Genomic DNA, 19,707 nt, shown 5'->3' with positions numbered 1-19,707 from the left:
ATCCGTATTAACGATAAACTTGCTAAATGTTCCTCCTTGGAAGATCATAATAATGGTTGCTTTTTCTTTTGTGAATGACATTTGATAAACGTTTGTTAGAATGCTGCTAACAAATGGTTGAGGAAGTTCACATCTACGGTGGCAAAAACTTGTGACTTATATAGTACATATTCGTTACATATTTCTTGTCTTTTGACTATGCATCGATATATTTTCCAGTGTAAGATTTTGTATTTACGGACATTACGGACTAAACTTTTATACTTCTAAGCCCCGTTAACTTTATCTCCGGTTATGATTTAACCGAAAGTTATTCTGCCGGTTTAAATATTTTTAGTATGAAAACTGTCAATTTAACCTTAAGATATAAAATAATCAGACATATTTCTGTATAAAAAATATCGGAAAACAGTATTTTGTCTAATGCGTGTAAGTTTATTGCATATACAATTTAAAAAATATTTTGATTTCACTGACACCTTCTGTCTATCAAAGCAATTTTTCAAGCAAAAACTAAAAACAAAAATATAAATACAAATACAAAAAAAAACAGTTTTTATATTTAAACATCATTTTGTACTTCATTAATCGTTTTTACGATAAACATGGCTTTTAACTTTTTTATTTTTATTTCTTTGGTTTCTAAACATGTTATTTTTTTGTATGGTCAAAATGATGGTTGTCGGTTAGTACCGTCTGTCCATCTAACCAAAGTACCCGTACTATAGACGTACTTTTATATGCATTAAGATATTTTATACAAGATGAGTACATGACACGCCTCAGATACTATAACCACCAGACACTTACTACGAGCAGTACGGGTACTTTGTCTATTTTACGATTGTTTTTCTTCCTCAATTTTTCGGTTTTCTCTGCAACGCACTCATGTTGATGCCACCAATGTATCAACTGATTATACTGACTCTTAACCAAGTCGCTTGGTACGCATTGAAAACTTGTTTGATTGGATTTTTGTTTAGCTTTTTTCGTTTGTTTTTTGAGGTTTAATTCCAAAAACAAAGTTAAAATTAAAGTTGCATTTATTATGCTGAAAAATTTGTTTTAGATTTATTTACATGGGTTTTGTGTTTGTCTAATCTTCAAGCATGTCTGCTGGGCTGTTCTACAACAAATCTAAAGATTTTACCAAAAAATAAGAACATCCGCCAACAGAAGCGTAAATAGTAACAAATTGTTAAGAGAAAATGTTACGCATGCGTTTTTTTAATGTAAATTAGATATTTGAAAGATTTATATTAAGTTATAATTGTTGAATCCTGACAATTGATTGAAGTATAAATAAAAATTTCCTGGGGGTAGAAATCGATTATGGTTTGATTTATCTATATTTTTTGTAAGTTTGATATACTATGATTCATAGAGGTTTGATTTTAGATACTGTCATCTTTTCAGTTATTTTAATGTCCAGGCTTTATTTCATATCCCCAGATACATCGATCAGGGGTAGCCTGGAGTCAGACTACATTTCCATGGAATGGAGAGATAAAAGAAGTTTTCATTTCCAATTTTAAACCAAAAAGTCTGTCACACCTATTAACTTGTGAAAGCTGTAAGAAGCAAATGATATTGTGATTATATCCTTTATAATCGATGCTTAACCAATATTTCTGTAATCGTTTTTTATATAGAAAGTATATAAAAAATATATATATATGTATATCAAAAAATATAAAAAATGTTTGGAAATTTATTTAAAAAAGGATCACTAATTCCAGTTTGGGCACGTGTAGAACCCATAGTATTGTGACTAGAGGCGTACATTTCACAAAGGGGAATCATAGTGACATTTTCTTAAGATGTAACGCACTCTATAAGAGGCAAGGATAATCGATTTCATGGTATAAACTATTCGCAAACTATTATTATGAGCCAGCAAATGCAGTCTGGACATATACCATCTGAAAAAAAGGAATCACAGTCTGGGGGAATACCTACCGGAAAAAAACTTGATAAAGTAGTTCTTAATACGAGTTAGAAAAAAAAACTGGTACAACAATTTTTATGCGATATATCTTGATAAAAAGAATGTTTCTTGATCTGCACTGTCTCAAGAATGTAATACTTACAAATCTATATACACAAATTTGTTAGAATTACCAAAAGTCTCCTCCTTAATGACCAAAAGTCTCCTCCTTTTTCCATTGCATTCCTTCCTCTTAAAGAATGGAATGGAAAAGATGGCTCCGTTATTTCGGCAACAACACAAGTACGTATTTGGTAATCTGAAATACTCAGATAATAAATTAGGAACCATTTCCAAAGTCAATTCAGACCCAATAATTGCCCTACTAGTTGAGTGGCAGATCTCAACCACAAGTCGCGTAGCTTGAAACAATATGCATTAGAACAGCCAAGCGCAGAAAGAGAAACTGTTATTGTAGTGGTGAGAAAATACTAAAAAACACTTAGAAAAAATATTTCCTAATTACGCTTGTTATGATCAAGTTTTATAACAAGTAAAATGGTAAATTTTACAAATAAAACATATCCAAAGAAAAGAAAAATGGTTATTTCTTCACTAAATTTAGATTCTTGAATATAAAATGTTTAAAAAAAGTATTAAAAATATCGTTGTTATGTATTTTTATTATTATGCTTTCCTAAAAAGATTTTGGAGTGTATGAGTTTTTTGCAAGTTGCTCTCTTGTTTGCAAGTGGTGTTGTTGTTTTTACACGTTTTGTTTGCAATTTCTGAAACAAAGCGACATCAACCTACTTTGTTGAATGCTGTCAAGCAACTAAAGATAATTTTTGTAATTTTTACGCTCTTGCAATGAGTTTTATTTACGATCGGGTTATATACGTGTGAATTGCCGAAAATCTTCGTAATCAGAACAATATGAACGCGCAACGCTGCATTAGAACTTCCCTGAAGAGGTCTACTAAATCAGCACTTGTCTATTGTCGAGCAGAGGAGACTTTCCCGATAGTTCACCAACTTTTACATCAGTTTCATTCTCGCACAATATAGAACGATCTATGGAATGATAGGCATATGTTGCTCTGTTACATTACCCAGTGATATCTGTTGAGATGGCAAAAGCACCGGAGAGAGAATCCAGATATATGTATATAGCATAGCATAGATATTAGGCTTCACGCAATATTTTTGAAATTGTGATATCATACTTTTTATGGCAGTTTTTGGAACAGCGCTAATATTGTCGTAATTATTTTTTTTTTTTAATTTCAACTCCCTCATCTGCATATCTGCGGCCAAAATATCGATTTTGGGCGACATTTTTTATAGACCGAAAACTGCTGTACATATTTCAAATCTGACTTTAGTATACTATTATACAGGAAAATTTAAAATATATAAACTTAATTTTACAGAATTTAGATGCACTATAAATGCATAAGAGCAAAAGAAAAAAATTCAATTTAAAAAAAATATCAAAACATAATTTTATCATTCGTAAATATAATATTCAATGCCCTTAAGAAAATAGTGTTAAAATTTTTAATTTATTGTAATCCCTTTAGGAGTTATGATGGTTATAATGTTGGCTTGCGGTTTAATAATTTCCCATCAAACAATGGTGTTTTTCATCACCATCTCTGAATTTAATAAAACTCCATACCAATTACTGTGGTTTTCGAAATATAGCGTTGTAAAGTTTAAAATCTGAAAATTTAAAGTCTCATCACATCTAAAGGGTTAATGATAAAATTTTTGTTTTTGCACCATTTGTTTCAGCAAAATGCATACTTTGATAATGCACAAAGACACATTTTTTTGAAATATTTTTTTGAAAAAAGTGCATCTTTGGATAATACTAAATGCACTTTTGAAGCATTGTAAAAGTGTGAAATTAAGCTCATTCTTATTGATTTTTCCAATAAAATCAATTATTAGAGCATGAGTTTCTATAAATTCTACAGTTTCTGCTCTGTAAAAATGTCGCTCAAAATCAGTGGTTTCCGCCTCAGATATGCAGAAGAAGGAGTTGGAATTAAACTGATCAATCAGGACAAGTACTACGGGCCACCCGTAGTGCCAGAATTTTTTTTTAATTTTTTTCCTAGTATTTAACTTTACTAGCTGCTTTTCCAATAAAAAAATTAATTTGTTTATGAGAAATTATTTTTTTATCTTAGTTTAGATTTAAATCATGGACAGCTATTATTAACACTCCACATTTTGTTTTAAAACTTGATTGATTTTGGGAAATTATTATTTTATACAATTTCAAAAGATTGCATATTAATTGCTAATTTGTTTGCAAATATTTAAATAAAAACATGAATTATCTGTAGTTTTTTGTTAAATAAATAAATATGTATTTATTATAATTTTGTTCAAAAATAACAAAGCCCTCACAAACGTTCATTTTGATTAGTTTTGTCATTTTAAAACTAGTTGAGAACAACACAACAAGCCAGAAAAGACAACATCTTTTCAAAAACTAAAAAATACAGAAAACTATGAATGAACAAATTTAAATTTAAATCATTCATTAGTTTGGAAGGGGCCACAACAATGCGGTAGGGATTCGATATTCGATATTAATAAAAATCAAAAACTAAAAGAATCGAAAACAATTTTTAAAATCTTTAAGTTTTTTTGCTACATAATGAACGTGTTGAAAGTGACATTAAAATGGGCCAAAAGAAGAAGGAGTAAAGACATGAATAACCAACCAACTGAGTGACTGACAAACTGACAATGTGTTTGCCGTCAAAATGTCTCATTATTCATCAAAACTAAACACTTTGACAATAAGAGTTTAACTTAAAAAATTAAAAAAACATCGAAACTAAAAAAATACAAGAAAAGAAAACTTGGCAAAAGATTTTTTTAGTTGTCATTCAGTCGGTCGAAAGAAAGCATGAAAAAAACAAAGAGTCTGACAGATACATAAGCACAAAATAAATGCTGGATAATCTGGCAGCAGTACCGTACTTTTTTAAAACATTCTAATAGTGTAGAATGCCAAGATTTAAGTTTTTAAATTATTATATAATTTAATAAAAAAAAAATACAAGTAAGAAATTATAGTCGGACCGACCATAAAGTACCATACACTTCATAGAATAGATATATAACTTGGTTTTGCAGCTTTTTGTCGAGATACGACTTCGCCTCCGGTACCATAGAATATCATGTGCAAAATTGTATTAAATTATCTCCAAAATTGCGACATATAGGGGGTATGGTATGGGGGTAATGGACCAATTTCATTTTCAATAGAGTATGTAGTCTAAAAAAATGAGAATGTATAGTCGGACATGACCGACCATTTAACATCCAACAACAGTGAGCTGGGGTCTAAACTGGAGGAAGGTGATTCTAAACCTATTGTTATACTTTATGGTAGGTGTAGGACCAATATTTTTCGGTTTTACTAACATTAGCTCAAACGTATAATAGTTTTCCTTCCAAATGTCCCTTTAGAGGCTATTAATTGCAGTTACACAGAGTTAAACATTTATATCGTAAATTTCGTACTTTATCCACCTCATTAGAAGGAATTCTCCAACAAATTAAAAGAAGACTCCCTATTATACACGGCATATAAAATAGGAGGAAAAAGTGGGCATAGAGTTAAATAAACTCATTGGGTGGTAAAAGCGTAAATTGAAAAAAAATATTTTCCTGCAAAAAAAAAAACGAAATGTGTTCCAAAGAAAATATAAACATTTGTTCTAAAACAACAACATTTAAATATTAAAAGAACAACAACAGACGCGAATAGAAAATGCGACAAGTGGAAGACAAAAACAACAACTCAAAAACAAAAAACAACAAAAACAAATTATTATTAGAAAGAAAAACGTATGACGACAACCATCGTCATCATTTCATGACACATGACGAAATCCCATTTATTCCCTGACAGGATTTCTGATTGCAACATCCGCGTCTCTATGTGTACGTGAATATGTATGTGCAACCGCAGTTTTTATACACAAGCACACAAGCTCTCGCAGCTCACATCAACGAGTTATGCGTTCCCTTTTAGCACACTTTCAAGTATGAAGGAAAAAAATACTCAATTTCTGTCAATCAGTTTTGTGGTTGGGTGTTCCAAAAGTAGTACCTACCACGAATTCTATTGCTTCTGTTTTGATTTAACTTTGGAATTAATTCCCCTTTTCTTGAAAATCAGAATAAAAAAATCTTGAAAACAACAACAATATAAACACACTCTTCTTCTTCTAGGGCAAATATGACAGTTGAGGTTTTTTCTCTTTTTGTTTATTTTAATTTTTTTCGAAATAAAAAAAGTATTAAATTACATTTGATGTTCATATGTTGAGATCACACATCACGTTTTTGTAATGCAAATGAATATTTTATTTATAAACTTTTGCTTTAGAATCAGTTCCATTGTAATTAGAAAAATTATTATGTATTTAACTTAAAATTAAGAATTAGAATAAAGATCAATTTTTCAGATGATTCATAAATCTTCTAAATTAACCAATTTCTATATCCAAGAGATTCGATCACATGAATAACTTCTAATTGTGTTGGCTTTCATTCAATAAATCTTCTTAGTTGGAATCAAATAAGAATGAGAAGCGTTTATATATATATGAACATCAGAATGATTTTCGAAAAGGCCCTTTAATGAAACATTACATGTTCCGAGATCTTTCCACCTACACTTCTTTATAGTTTTACAAGGAGTTTGGACTATTTATACTATAAATAGACTTTTGTTGAAATTAGGATCTAGACTAAAGTCGAAACTATAAATTATACTAGAGTCGATATAATAAACTACCCAGCAAAAACTGGGTAATGGCTTTCAATTGTAATTACTTACCTAACAACATACCTTTCAGTGACTACTAGATATCGCCCGGATTACATAGAAGTAAGCTAATAAGGTCTTACTAACAATGCATTATATAAATACTATCTAATTCATAGTCATCTTGCCAGTAAAGGTATAAAAGCTGTAAAAGTTTTTTCATGTGATTTACAATGACAATTTTTTCGAATTACTTGTAATCGTATTACTAATTACTGTAAATCGTTTGGTAAATACTTGCTATTGTGTAAGTAAATTTTAGCATTTTAATCCCTTACATAGTAATGAAAGTCAATATTCTGAAAAAAAACTATACTCGATCGGAATCTACAAACCAGACTAGAGTCGGAAATATCAATTAAAATATTATCTAGACGTAATACTAGACTACAGTCGAAATTATAATCAAACTGGACTATAGACTAGACAATAACTAATTCTATAGACATGACTAAAGTCGACCCTTTAGACTAGACTTAATTACATTCGAGATTATGTACTAGACTATTGAAATAAGACTAGACTTTAATCAATACCATAGACTTAATATAGTTTACACTATCAACTTTACTATAGGCTATAGTTGAGACTATTAGATAGTACAATCGATATTCCGAATAACACTATAGTCTAGACAATACAAAGCGGAAACTACAAACTAGATATAGTTAGTTAGTTTGAAAGGAGGATGTATACACATCAAATCCGATGAAATACACCTAGGCCTCTATCGGGTCTGTTGTGCGCTCCTTATCCAGTGCCACACTCCGGTCTACCAGACTACCGGAGGCCACACTAACCTACCAGAGGCCACAAACAAACTAGATATAAGTCAAAACTATTTACTAAACTATTTACGATACTAAAAACTAGACTATAGTTGACTTTATAAACTACACAATAATCAAGTCTATAAACTAGACTTGATTATAAACTGTGCTATAGTCGTGACTATAGACTAATATAATAGAAACTATGACGACTATAAGCGACATTACTATAGACTATAGTTGAGACTATTAGATATTCTAAAAGACTTCAGTCAAGACGATACAAAGCGGAAACAACAAACTAGATATAAGTCAAAACTATTTACTAAACTATTGACGAGACTAAAAACTAGACTATTGTTGACTTTATAGACTACACTATAAGACTATAAACTATAAACTGTGTATAGTCGTGAATATAAACTATATAATATAGTAGCGACTATGACGACTACAAGCTTTGATCTTATATTTCTAACAATTGTGTCTTCATGGGATTATATCAAAGATTTTTTAATTAATTTTTGCATTAAAGTAATAAAAACTTATTGTAAAAATACAACAAAGATGCCAATTTTAAAGCAGAACTTTAATATTGACCAAACATACGATAAAATAGAAAATTTAATAAATTTTTGTTTTTTATTCCTTATTATTTTTAATGAAAAAAAAAAAACAAACAAAAATAATGCAACGAAAAACTTTTATGTTAATTTTAACTACAAAAAATATATTTCTGAAATTTTATTGTTTTTTTTTGTTTACAGATGCAAACAAATAAAATTAAATTAAAACGGAGGAATGCGCAAAAAAGAAAACATTGTTATTTACATAAAATGGACAACTACAATGGAAATGAATAAAAAATTTACAATTAAAATAAAAGAATAAAACTTTTGGGCCAATTAAAAGTAAACAAAAATTTAATTATTTACTCTAAAAAACAACCAAACGAAGAAAAAACACAAAACAAGAAAATATTAACCAAAAAAATTTAAAACAATGGAAGGAATATAGAAGACAAATGACAACAGAAATAAAGGGAAAAAAGAAATAATTGTCAACGAATTTAGATTAAATTCGTACTATTGAGTTCCAATTTTATGACAACGACAATATTGTTTAATTTGGAGGTGGGAATATTCGCACAGATTTTTCTAAAAAAAATTGCATCTATTTTCGAATTATGCAAATCTAAAAAGGCTTTTATTATTATCGGTAACTTTTCTACTGTATTAACTAATTTTGGTCAACACGTGATTGCTGTTTGTAACGATCACTCTTTCAAATTTTCATTTTATTTTCATCCTTTTCTGCGTGTTAATAAATACATATTAAAACCCTGTGCATGAGCTTCGTAAATTAGAACATGACAGTGATTTTGGTTTTAAATAAATACTTTCCAAAACAAATACAGACTCTAAATAAAATCACTAACAAAACTGCACACTAGTAGAAAAATGCATTCATTCATCCATACATTCATCTATCTACCAACAATGGCCACTTGAGCTTCATTTCCACAGAAATAAAATAAAAATGTACAAACAATTTAATAGGAAAAAGTGAAAATTCAGCAAAACCTCAACAAAACTTTTAAAATTAACAAAGATACACTAGAACTCACACAAGCTTTAATAAAACAAATCTAATTCATTGAAAACTTTTTCCAGAATAAAATAAACAACGGAAATTTTTATGTTTGTTGTGGAAAATAATAATATGGACAAAAAACGAATAAAAGTAAAATAAATACTAATCATTCCAGCTTCTGTTCAGTTAACTTCGAGATCAAAAAGGGAATCGATAAGAATCTACTTAATGGTACCAGTATGAGTAGTGTTCCAATAAGATCAGGATACATTTGCAAATGTGTGCACTAGGTTGCAATAAATTTGCTTTAATTGCTATTTAGTTAAAAAGTTAGTCTATAGTCTGAACTATAGTCTAGCCTATAGTCTGGACTATAGTCTAGTCTATAGTCTGGACTATAGTCTAGTCTTAAGTCTTGGTTATAGTCAAGTCTATAGTCTATATAGTCTCCAGACTATAGACTAGTCTAAAGTCTGGACAAGATTCTTGTCTAGTCTGGACTAAAAACTAGTTTAGTCAGGACTAGAGTCAATTCTATAATCTGGACTATATTGTTACCTAGTCGAGACTATATATAGTATTACCTATGCTGAACTATAGTATTATCTTCTCTGGACCATAGTATAATCTACTGTGGACTAAAGTCTAGTCTACTCTGGACTAAAATATAGTCTACACTATTGTCAAGTCTAGCCAATAGCCTAGATCATGCTCTAGTCCCGTGGTGGCCAGAAAGAGAATGTTTAAAACGCATATGTTGTAGTGCAAAATACAAAAGACAAAATAAATGAAAATATGTGTGCTTTGCACTGAAAAAAATTTTATGTTTGTAAATATTTGTGTTATTCATATTGTTAGTATTATAAATGAATAACGGAAGAGATGTATGTATTGTTGTATGTATCCGTTGATGAAAGAATGTATTGATGAACATTTTGATGTAAAATAGGTGTTGATTTATGTACATATGATTGTATATAGTTTGATGTATTGATATATGTATATAGTTTGTTTATGTATTAAATGTATCTAATAGGTACTCAAATGATTAACAGTCGATCGTTTAATCGTTACAATTTAAGCGATTAATTGCTTGAACAAATAAAAATAAATAATTATACATATGTATGTCTAAAAGATCTTTCTATAAAAAGTATTCATACATTAATTTGTAATGGCTTTTGAAAATATACTCTGTGTATCATTTCATAAAGAGAGCCACTAAATTGTTGTTGTTGTAACAGCTCGACTGTGGCCGATAGTTCTTTCCTGGGGAAAAAACTTTCGGTTGATACAGCTGTCGCTGGGTTGACAATCTATGGCCGAGTATGACTCGGGTCGTTCCGGAGCGAAGATCGAATTGTCGTGGGAACGGCCACTAAATTAAATTATTTTTGTTTTATGTATAGTTTGTTTTGTTGCTGAGAATATTTGTATTGCGTGTGTATAAGTGAGAATAACACATTGCCCGCAAGGGCATGTTTGGCCGTCAATGCTCTAGTCTATAGTGCTCTACACTATAGTAGTCTTTAGTCTAGAATAGGATCTGGACTATAGCATCTGAACTATATTCTAGTCTACTCTATACTGTACTCTTGTCTACTCTGGACTAGTCTATTCTAAAGTCTGTGACTTGTTTCTCGTTTCGAGAAAAAATAAATATATAATAGTCTTCCAGTTTTTAACGGGGTTAGTCAGATTATTTTAAATTCATGCGCATTTAAATTTAACAAGAAATATTTAAATTTATTGTGTTCTTCTTTTTTTATACAAGATGTTAAAAATACAGAAACGGGGTACTGGGATATTGTCTTGTCTAGATCCTGGTCTATAGTCTAGCATATATACCGGACTGTAATCTAGTAAACCTAGATTAAAACTCCCTGTAAACTCTTAATTAAAATGGAAATTACTATGAAGAAAATTGTTTTTGAAATTCTGCTATTAAATTCTTTATTATTTATTTTTATTTTTAAACAATTTTTAAGCAAATTTTTATATGGTGATACACAACTCAACGCTTAATTTAATGTCCATGAACAGGTCGTAATAAAAACTATGACATTGGAAAAACTCGTAAAAAATATAGGCAGATAAAGCGTTAATTTATAATTTATTTTAAATAAAATAAATATTTAGACGCAATAAAATTAAACTAATAAAAAATTTAAAACATCAATTAAAATTTGAATATTTATTTAAGAAACTTTTTATAGTTTTCTTTGATGATGTGATGCTTTTGCGAAAAGTGATTTTTTTAATATTTAATTTGAGATTTACTTTTAATGGACCTAGAGTTTTTATTTTTCAAAAAATGATGTAAAAACGAACTTGTCAAAAACGGTTTGACGACACTTCATTAATGTATACTGGACACATTAGACAAGCCTGATCGCATACCAGACACCGAATATGTAGAAAACTCTGATCCCATATGGAATCTCTAGGTTAAACGAAACATTGGAGCAAATACCAATAAGAATCCGTTACTACACGGATTGTTGACCCCAAAAACAGAGATAAACCACCGTTTATCTAATCACAACAAAAGCTTCTTAAAAATTTAAAAACAATGGAAGGTAATATCAAAGACAAATGACAACGGAAATAAAGGGAAAATAGAAAAAATTGTTAACATAATTAGATTAAATTCGTACAATTGAGTTCAAATCAGAGAACAACGACAACACTGTTTGATTTGGATAATGTCACGAAGGGAAAACCGCACAGAATTTTCCATAAAACAAGTAGGAAAGTATAGTCGGGCATGGCCGACCATATGATACCCTACACCATGAGTATATTTTTACAATTTTTACTTTTATAAAATTTTTATTTTTTGTAAAGAAACTTTTATGTTGAATATTACCATAATTCCCAAATATTTAAGCCATTTATTGATAAAAAAAACTAAAATTTCTAAATGAGGCTTTATATAGGTCAAATATGGGCCGATCCTCGGTAAATTTGGGAAAAGGATATATTTCTAAATAACAGTTAGTTTTGTTGAGTTTCATTGCGATACAAATGGTTACAAGTCAATTTTAGACGTTTAAGTCATTTTTTGAAGGGGGGTTTGTATGGGGGCTAGGGTCAAATATAGGCCGATCCTTACGAAAATCTGCAATATCATTTATACTTATATAAAACTTATTTGTGCGAATTTTTAAAGAGATAGCAGAATATTTGATGTAATTATAGCATAAAAAGTTCAAATCGGGAGGTACGGTTGTATGGGGGCTAGGTGAAATAATGTACCGATTTCAACCATTTTCAATAGGCTTCGTCCTTGTGCCAAAAAACATGCTTGGTCCAAATTTCATCAAATTATCTTGAAAATTGCGGCCTGTACCTTGCGCACAAGGTTTACATGGACAGCCAGCCAGCCGGACAGACGGACGGACGGATGGACGGACGGACGGACATGTCTTAATCGACTCAAAAAATGATTCTGAATCGATCGGTATACTTTAAGGTGGGTATTGGACCAATATTTTTGTATGTTACAAACATCAGCACAAACGTATAATACCCTCCCCACTATAGTGGTGTAGGGTATAAATACACCTATCTACGATTTATGTAAACCCAAAAAGGCTTTTTTTGAATCCTATGGCATTCCTACTGTCTAGATAGTTAGTCGACACCTGATTGATGTTTGAACGATCACTGTTTTAAATGTTAATTATACCCTACACCACTATAGTGGGGAGGGTATTATACGTTTGTGCTGATGTTTGTAACATACAAAAATATTGGTCCAATACCCACCTTAAAGTATACCCATCGATTCAGAAACATTTTTTGAGTCGATTAAGACATGTCCGTCGGTCTGTCCGGCTGGCTGACTGTCCATGTAAACCTTGTGCGCAAGGTACAGGCCGCAATTTTCAAGATAATTTGATGAAATTTGGACCAAGCATATTTTTTGGCACAGGGACGAAGTCTATTGAAAATGGTTGAAATCGGTCCATTTTTCCCCTAGCCCCCATACAACCGTACTCCCTATTTGAACTTTTTATGCCATAATTACGTCAAATATTATTTTATCTCTTTAAAAATTGGCACAAATTAGTCTTATATAAGTATAAATGACACTGCAGATTTTCGTAAGGATCCTTTTCCCAAATTTACCGAGGATCGGCCCATATATGACCTATATAAAGGCTCGTTTAGACATTTTTGCTTAATATTTGCTTAAATATTTTGGAATTATGGTAATATTCAACATAAAAGATTTCTTATAAAAAAAATTTTTAAAATATAGTCATGGTGTAGGGTATTATATGGTCGGCCATGCCCGACTATACTTTCCTACTTGTTTTATTTTCGCAAATGGAATAGCTTTAAAATGAAAGGGAGAGGTCTGATTTTAATATGATGGTACGAACACACAAGTATTAGTATTTAATCATGGCTTATTATTGCCAATTATTAAAGAACTTGTTTAAATAGAAAATTTCCGATTTTGTATTAAAAAATTAAAAATTTTGTTTTAAGTCACTACCTTGGAACAATATTTTCATTCTCATAAATACATTACATCAATCCACAATCAATGTCGTATCGTTGCACAGTGAGACATTTGGCACTTTTAGAACGACATTAATCAAATCTTAGTTATATTGAGTTCTAATTTTATTTACAGTAAGCAAACAATTGACCAAACGCTCCACATAATAATCAGCACGATAAGACTGCTGCCGCGCTCATTTTTTACAAGTATATATTGAATAAAAATTTAATTTTTGTTCGCAAACTTTTGCAATCGATTTTGAATTTTTATATATCTTTAGAAAGACAATTCAATTCTTAGAAATTATCAAATTGTACAAATATTTGCAAATAATTTAATACAACATTAACAAGCAATTTTTACTCTTATTAAAGTTTAAAATAAAATATAAATTCCGCGATTTTAACAAAGAAAAAAATAAATTTATAATCAATGAATTTAAGTCTGGAAATAAACAAAAAATTTTACTTTTTAAATTAAGCTATGACAGCTGATTGGCTTAAGTAATTGTTTATTAAAAGCAGTAATCATGGGCTAATACATGGTGCCAAGGCCAAAATTTATGTATACCCCTAACGTGAGTTTACACTTAATTTAAAAAAAAAACATATTAAAATCTATAGGACACTCTAATTTTTTTTAAAATCTCTGAAGATCGCAAAAGGTCGCGGCCAATTTTCATATATATGTTACTATAGAAAATTTCCTAGATAACTGCAATTGGCTGCAGTCATTAGATCTATTCCAATAAAAATATAATTTTAAATATATTTTTATTATGAATATTATTTTTCCTTAGAGTTAAAAATAAAACCTTTAAAATTGAGCTAACGTCTAAAAAAATCATTGCAGAATAATTCCGAAGCATTAAATTATAATACACTGAAGAAACTATATAAATATCTGAAATATTTACCAAGATATACGCATTCAAAATAAATATGACGTTTGAGGAATATTACAAGAAAAATATTTTATTTTTAAAAGAGCAACTTTGAGAACCTATATATCGGGTTAAAGGAACTCTGCAATATTTTTAGTTATTTTTCTATAGTATATTGAATGTTTACTGTTAACTATAATAACAAGCAAGACAATTGGAAAGCGTCTAATTTTTTATTTTTGTCGTTCTAAAAGTGCCAAATCTCTCACTGTGCGTTGTAGCGTTTTAAGTCATAAAAATTTTTCAAATAAAAATTTTTAAAACAAACACAAATCAATAATAAAAAAATTACGACAAACTATGATACCAACAACTCCGACTGTGAATTGAACAATTGAAAACAAAATTTTAAATTTATTTGTTGTTTTCAATATAATTGTAAGAATGAATACATGCTTTCGCATTTACAGAAACCGACAGTAAATATAGAAAATTACAAAAAAAATTACAATGGAGACACTTGTAACGTAAAATACTTTTTTGACGTACTATTTTATAATTTATATAGAATAGATAGGGCATCAATTGCAAAAACAATTAACTTCAATTTCCTTATTTATTTGAGAAAAATCATAGTCTATTCATACTATTTATTACAAAATTCATGCCAGTTATAAATTATTTTGTGGTATAAGACTCTTCATTATCGAATATTGTCTGGGCTAAAGTCTTGCCTGATCTAAAGTATGAAAGCATATTGTATGTGCTATGTATGGCATATGTGTATGTAGTATAATCTAATCTCTTATAATCTAGTATGCATATCAGTCACGGATCCAAGGGGAGAAAAAAAGGAAATTTTCCCCTCAAAACTGAAAATTTTTCTTACAAAATATACAAATGAGGCAAAAGGAAAAAAGAAAATAAGCGAAAAACCAAAACAAATTCTTAATCCGAAATGAAATATAAGAATCCTTTGGAGAACACTTAATATAAAAAGTTTGGTCACGTTAAGCATACAACCATATTATAAATTTTAGAACAAAAGTAAAAAGGAGTCATCATCATACGTTCAACTAACAAAATAGTATGTTGTACTTTGGAACACAACACAAGTACAAAATAACAAACAACAACAGTAATAACAAAATTTACACACAGTGTTGACACAACAAAAATACATAAAAAATAACGATACAAAAACAAAAACAATAAAATATTCTTTTTTTATACTTTAAGAGGAAAGCAGAGGAATGTATGTGCTAAAATGGGGTTTTGTCTTACTGCCTGACAACGTTCAAAATCTCGAAAATTATGCACGTACATATGCGGAAAACGGTTAGAAAATGTTTTTTTTTTAATTTTTAATCCAAAACAAACGGCGGCAATAAAAAATACGCTGTGGTTAATTACAACTAAAGCGCCGGCGACGACGACTACAACAACGAAGAAGATGATGATGACAATAAATAAATGAACGAATGTTGTTAGTTGCTGCTGGTTGTTATGCATGTGATATTTAACGATTAATATTTTGTGGCAACACACACTCATTATCAATAGTGGTGAGTGTAATAACTCCCTTGCCCCGCTTAGAGAATATCAATAAAATGAAATGGCTATAATATTAATGTATAGCGTATTCTTTCTTATACTTGAAAGAAAAGGAGAAATAATGCACCACGCCTAACCAATACATACAATTATCCCTGTTGCTCTCTTCGTATAAACACTCACCAGAACACATGGTTATCTCTTTCTTACTCTACATTCGAATTTCTCCTGCAATTAGTCAATTTCCCCTTAAACAAAATAATTAAAGAAAACAAAAACAAGTTTATATGTACCCTCTCTTTTATCAAAGAAAACAAGTATTTTAATCACAATCAATACTCTCTTTCTGCTGCAATCTCTTTGTGGTTAAAGAATCTCTGTAAGTCATTTAAAGTTTTACTACAAACAAACAAAACTTACCTTATTAAATCTGGTAGGCGTTCCAAGACTTTGGGGTGGGTGTGCTTTTTTGTATAGGATGGCGATAGAGCCACCGTGCATGCCAGCATTAACTCGGTGGATAACTCGACAGGATGTTGTGGTGATTTTTCTTCGGGAAGCTTTAAAAAGAAAACAAAAACAATAGTAATATATAGTAGTGAGTGTAAAGAGAAACGAAAAGTTAGAATAACAACAGTTAGGGATAAAGTGTAAAGAGGGAATACAAAATAAATGAAAGGATTAGAAAACGTTTGTCATGTTGTTGTTTTTCTTTTTGTTTTTTATCTATTGTGTTTGAGTTTGTTAAAGTTCAATTCTTTAACTTTATTTCCATTTTTTCCAATAGTTATAGAATACATTTTTTCTTCGTAAAAACCAATTGAAAAGTAAAACAGAAATTGAAAAACAATTTTGACTCTGTCATGAATTTATAACTGTTTTTTTTTCTCGATTTTTCTTTTGTGTAGTTTTTTTCTTAGGAAAAACTTTTGTTATTGTTTCAATATAACCGTTATAAATTTCACAAGGATTATTACCCGGCAATTCGTCATCCGAAAATTACTGTTATTTCCAAAAAGTCGGCTTTAATCCGTATTTCGTCACGGATGCACTTTTCGTAAAAGAGAGTGATGACAGTCGTCCTTTTGTAAGCGATAGCGAAACAGTCTTTACATTACTGTCCCCAAATAATCTCAAAAGTAGATACTTAAGCGAAAAAGTTCATTGTAATGTATTATCTCCTTTAGCGTTCTGACTGTCTCTTTGTAATCTATGAAGTGGCGATTGACTTGCTCCAAGGACAAGTACATGTTAAAACATCTAGTTACCTTGGTAGATTGTTGGTTAGGGATAACTCTAAGTGGTAGGTTAAGTAGATTGTTCATGACTGTCACCCCAAACTTCAAGTTCGGAAACTGCTGGGTTACTTTTAGAGAGTACACATACATGTATGTGCGTTTGTATGTATGGTTAAGAGTTTAAAATATGTATTTAATTTCCTATCTTTTGTCATCTCATCCTTTTTTAAAAAATGTAAATAAAAATGATTATTAAAATTTATGAATTTTCAAATAACGAGTTCGACCAAATTGGGAACTAAGCGAATTTTATTGAATGTGAATTTAGGTGATTTATAAACCAATACTAAATCTTCAACGGATTTTTTTAATTTAAGATTAATTAAATTCCTTTATATAATATTCTCTAAATTCATTGTTTTAGTCTTTATGTGATATATTTTCTTTGTTGTTATTTTATTAAGTATTCATTCGTCATGACTATGTTCACGTGCTTTTATACGTTTATTTATTGTTGTGTCGTGCATTAATTATCATTCCTTTATTTATTTGTTCGCTTACTCGTTCATTCGTTTGTTGTATGTGTATATTTATTGGAATTTGACTTTGAATGTTCGTTTATTTTATTTTGATCTAGTTTTTATATTTTTTTATTCGTTTCACACAACTGTTGCATACTTAAAAGCATTAATGACGTGTGTGTATAACCCTCTATCAAAAAGGATGGGTGGGGGTGTATTGATTTTGTAATTCAATTTAAAACACATATGATATTGGACATATACCAACAGAGGTTTATTTATATTCGATTCAAATGTCCCTGTGCCTATTTAAAGCTTGATTGAGCCCACATCGGCGAAGCTATTAATCTAAAATACAAATATTCTCTATTGATAAAGTTTAATTTTGAAAATTGGCAATATCAGTCCACGATTTCTAGTCTGAAGGGACTATAAACTAATAGTGCGAAATGTTTAAATGTAACGTGAAATATATCATTTGTCTGGTGTTCACGTAAAACACTCCACTCTCTGGACTCAAGTTTCCATTAAAGGCCCTTTACAGAAAATTACCATTTATATTGATATGCTAATATAACTGAAATCATGATAATAACTGACAAAAGATCGAATCGCTATATAGGATTATTTCAAATTTAACCTCAATATAAAACCAAATATGACTGAAGTTATAACTTTATTTTCAAGACGATAGAAGGGACAACACCAAATACTATACGCTTTAAAATGCTAAACAGATTCTATAAAGCATTAAAGTCTGGAGATTGTAGATGATAAATCAAAACTTAAGTCCAACAAACATCAGCAAATATTTTGAAAAATTTTATTATATTCTCGTTTGATTCCTATTAAACTATCGACAAACAGATTCTTCAAAGCATTTAAGTCTGGAGATTGTGGATGGCAATTCAAAAAAAGTCCGACAAGCTAGTATTTCGAAAAATTTTATTGTATTCACCTTTGAACTCTATAGAACTATCAACAAACAAAGTTGGTATAAAAATAAAAAAACAAGTAAGAAGTTATAGTCGGGCAGGCCGACCATATAATACCCTACACCTGTATACGAATAAAATGTGATTTAGTTTTCATAGTAAAGCATTTAAGTTGAATTGTATGTTGCCTCAGATATACTAAAGCCATTTACTGTTTAATATAAATGTGGATATTTAAGTAAAATTTTGATGGGGGCTTTATATAGGGGCTAGGGTCAAATGAGGCCCTATAATTATAAAGTTCATGAGGGTCATCAAGGTTTGTATATAACTTGTCAGCTTTTGGTCGAGATACGATTATATTAAACATAATTATGAATTAAAAACCCTATTTGGCGGGTTCAGATCTATGGGGCCTAGGTGAAATAATGGACCGTTGTTAACTATTTTCAATAGGCTTCGTCTACAGTACCATAAAATAATATTTCATTGAATTATCTTCAAAATTGCGACCTGTAGTTTGATTAAAATATTTACAAGCCCTAGTCGGAGGTACAGTTGTATGGGGGCTAGGTGAAATAATGGACCGATGTTCACCATGTAAATCGACTCAGCAAATGATTCTGAGCCGATTGGTATACTTTAAGGTGGGTGTACGACCAATATTATTGTGCGTTACAAACATCAGCACAAATCCAATATATCCTCCCCACTCCCCCCGGGGGCATGTTTACATGGTGAAATCTCCATCATGGTGTATTGCAATACCCGGGTAAAGAGGTGCTACCAATACCTCTAGTCTGCCGGGACTAAAACTGGTGATGTCAAATGTATCCTTGGCTTCGCCTCGAAATGATTTGGCATGAGGTCGAACGAGAGCACCACATTATCTGGTACTACGGGTGGCCA

The 19,707-nt window shown here is 30.2% G+C and overlaps 1 protein-coding gene across 1 annotated transcript in view; it reads right to left on the bottom strand.

Annotated features, from left to right (window-relative positions):
• The window catches only part of LOC111674916 (S phase cyclin A-associated protein in the endoplasmic reticulum), a 106,733-nt gene that overhangs the window by 71,937 nt on the left and 15,089 nt on the right, over positions 1-19,707 (bottom strand). Inside the window, exon 6 of the mRNA XM_046950707.1 lies at positions 16,525-16,664. Within this exon, the coding sequence (XP_046806663.1) occupies positions 16,525-16,664 (140 nt within the window). The remainder of the gene's footprint in view (positions 1-16,524; positions 16,665-19,707) is intronic.

The sequence above is a fragment of the Lucilia cuprina genome, chromosome 2 (assembly GCF_022045245.1).
Source record: "Lucilia cuprina isolate Lc7/37 chromosome 2, ASM2204524v1, whole genome shotgun sequence".
Taxonomy (NCBI): Eukaryota; Metazoa; Arthropoda; class Insecta; order Diptera; family Calliphoridae; genus Lucilia; species Lucilia cuprina.
The sequence above is the reverse complement of the archived record's forward strand: the minus strand, read 5'-3'. Positions and strand labels throughout refer to the sequence as shown.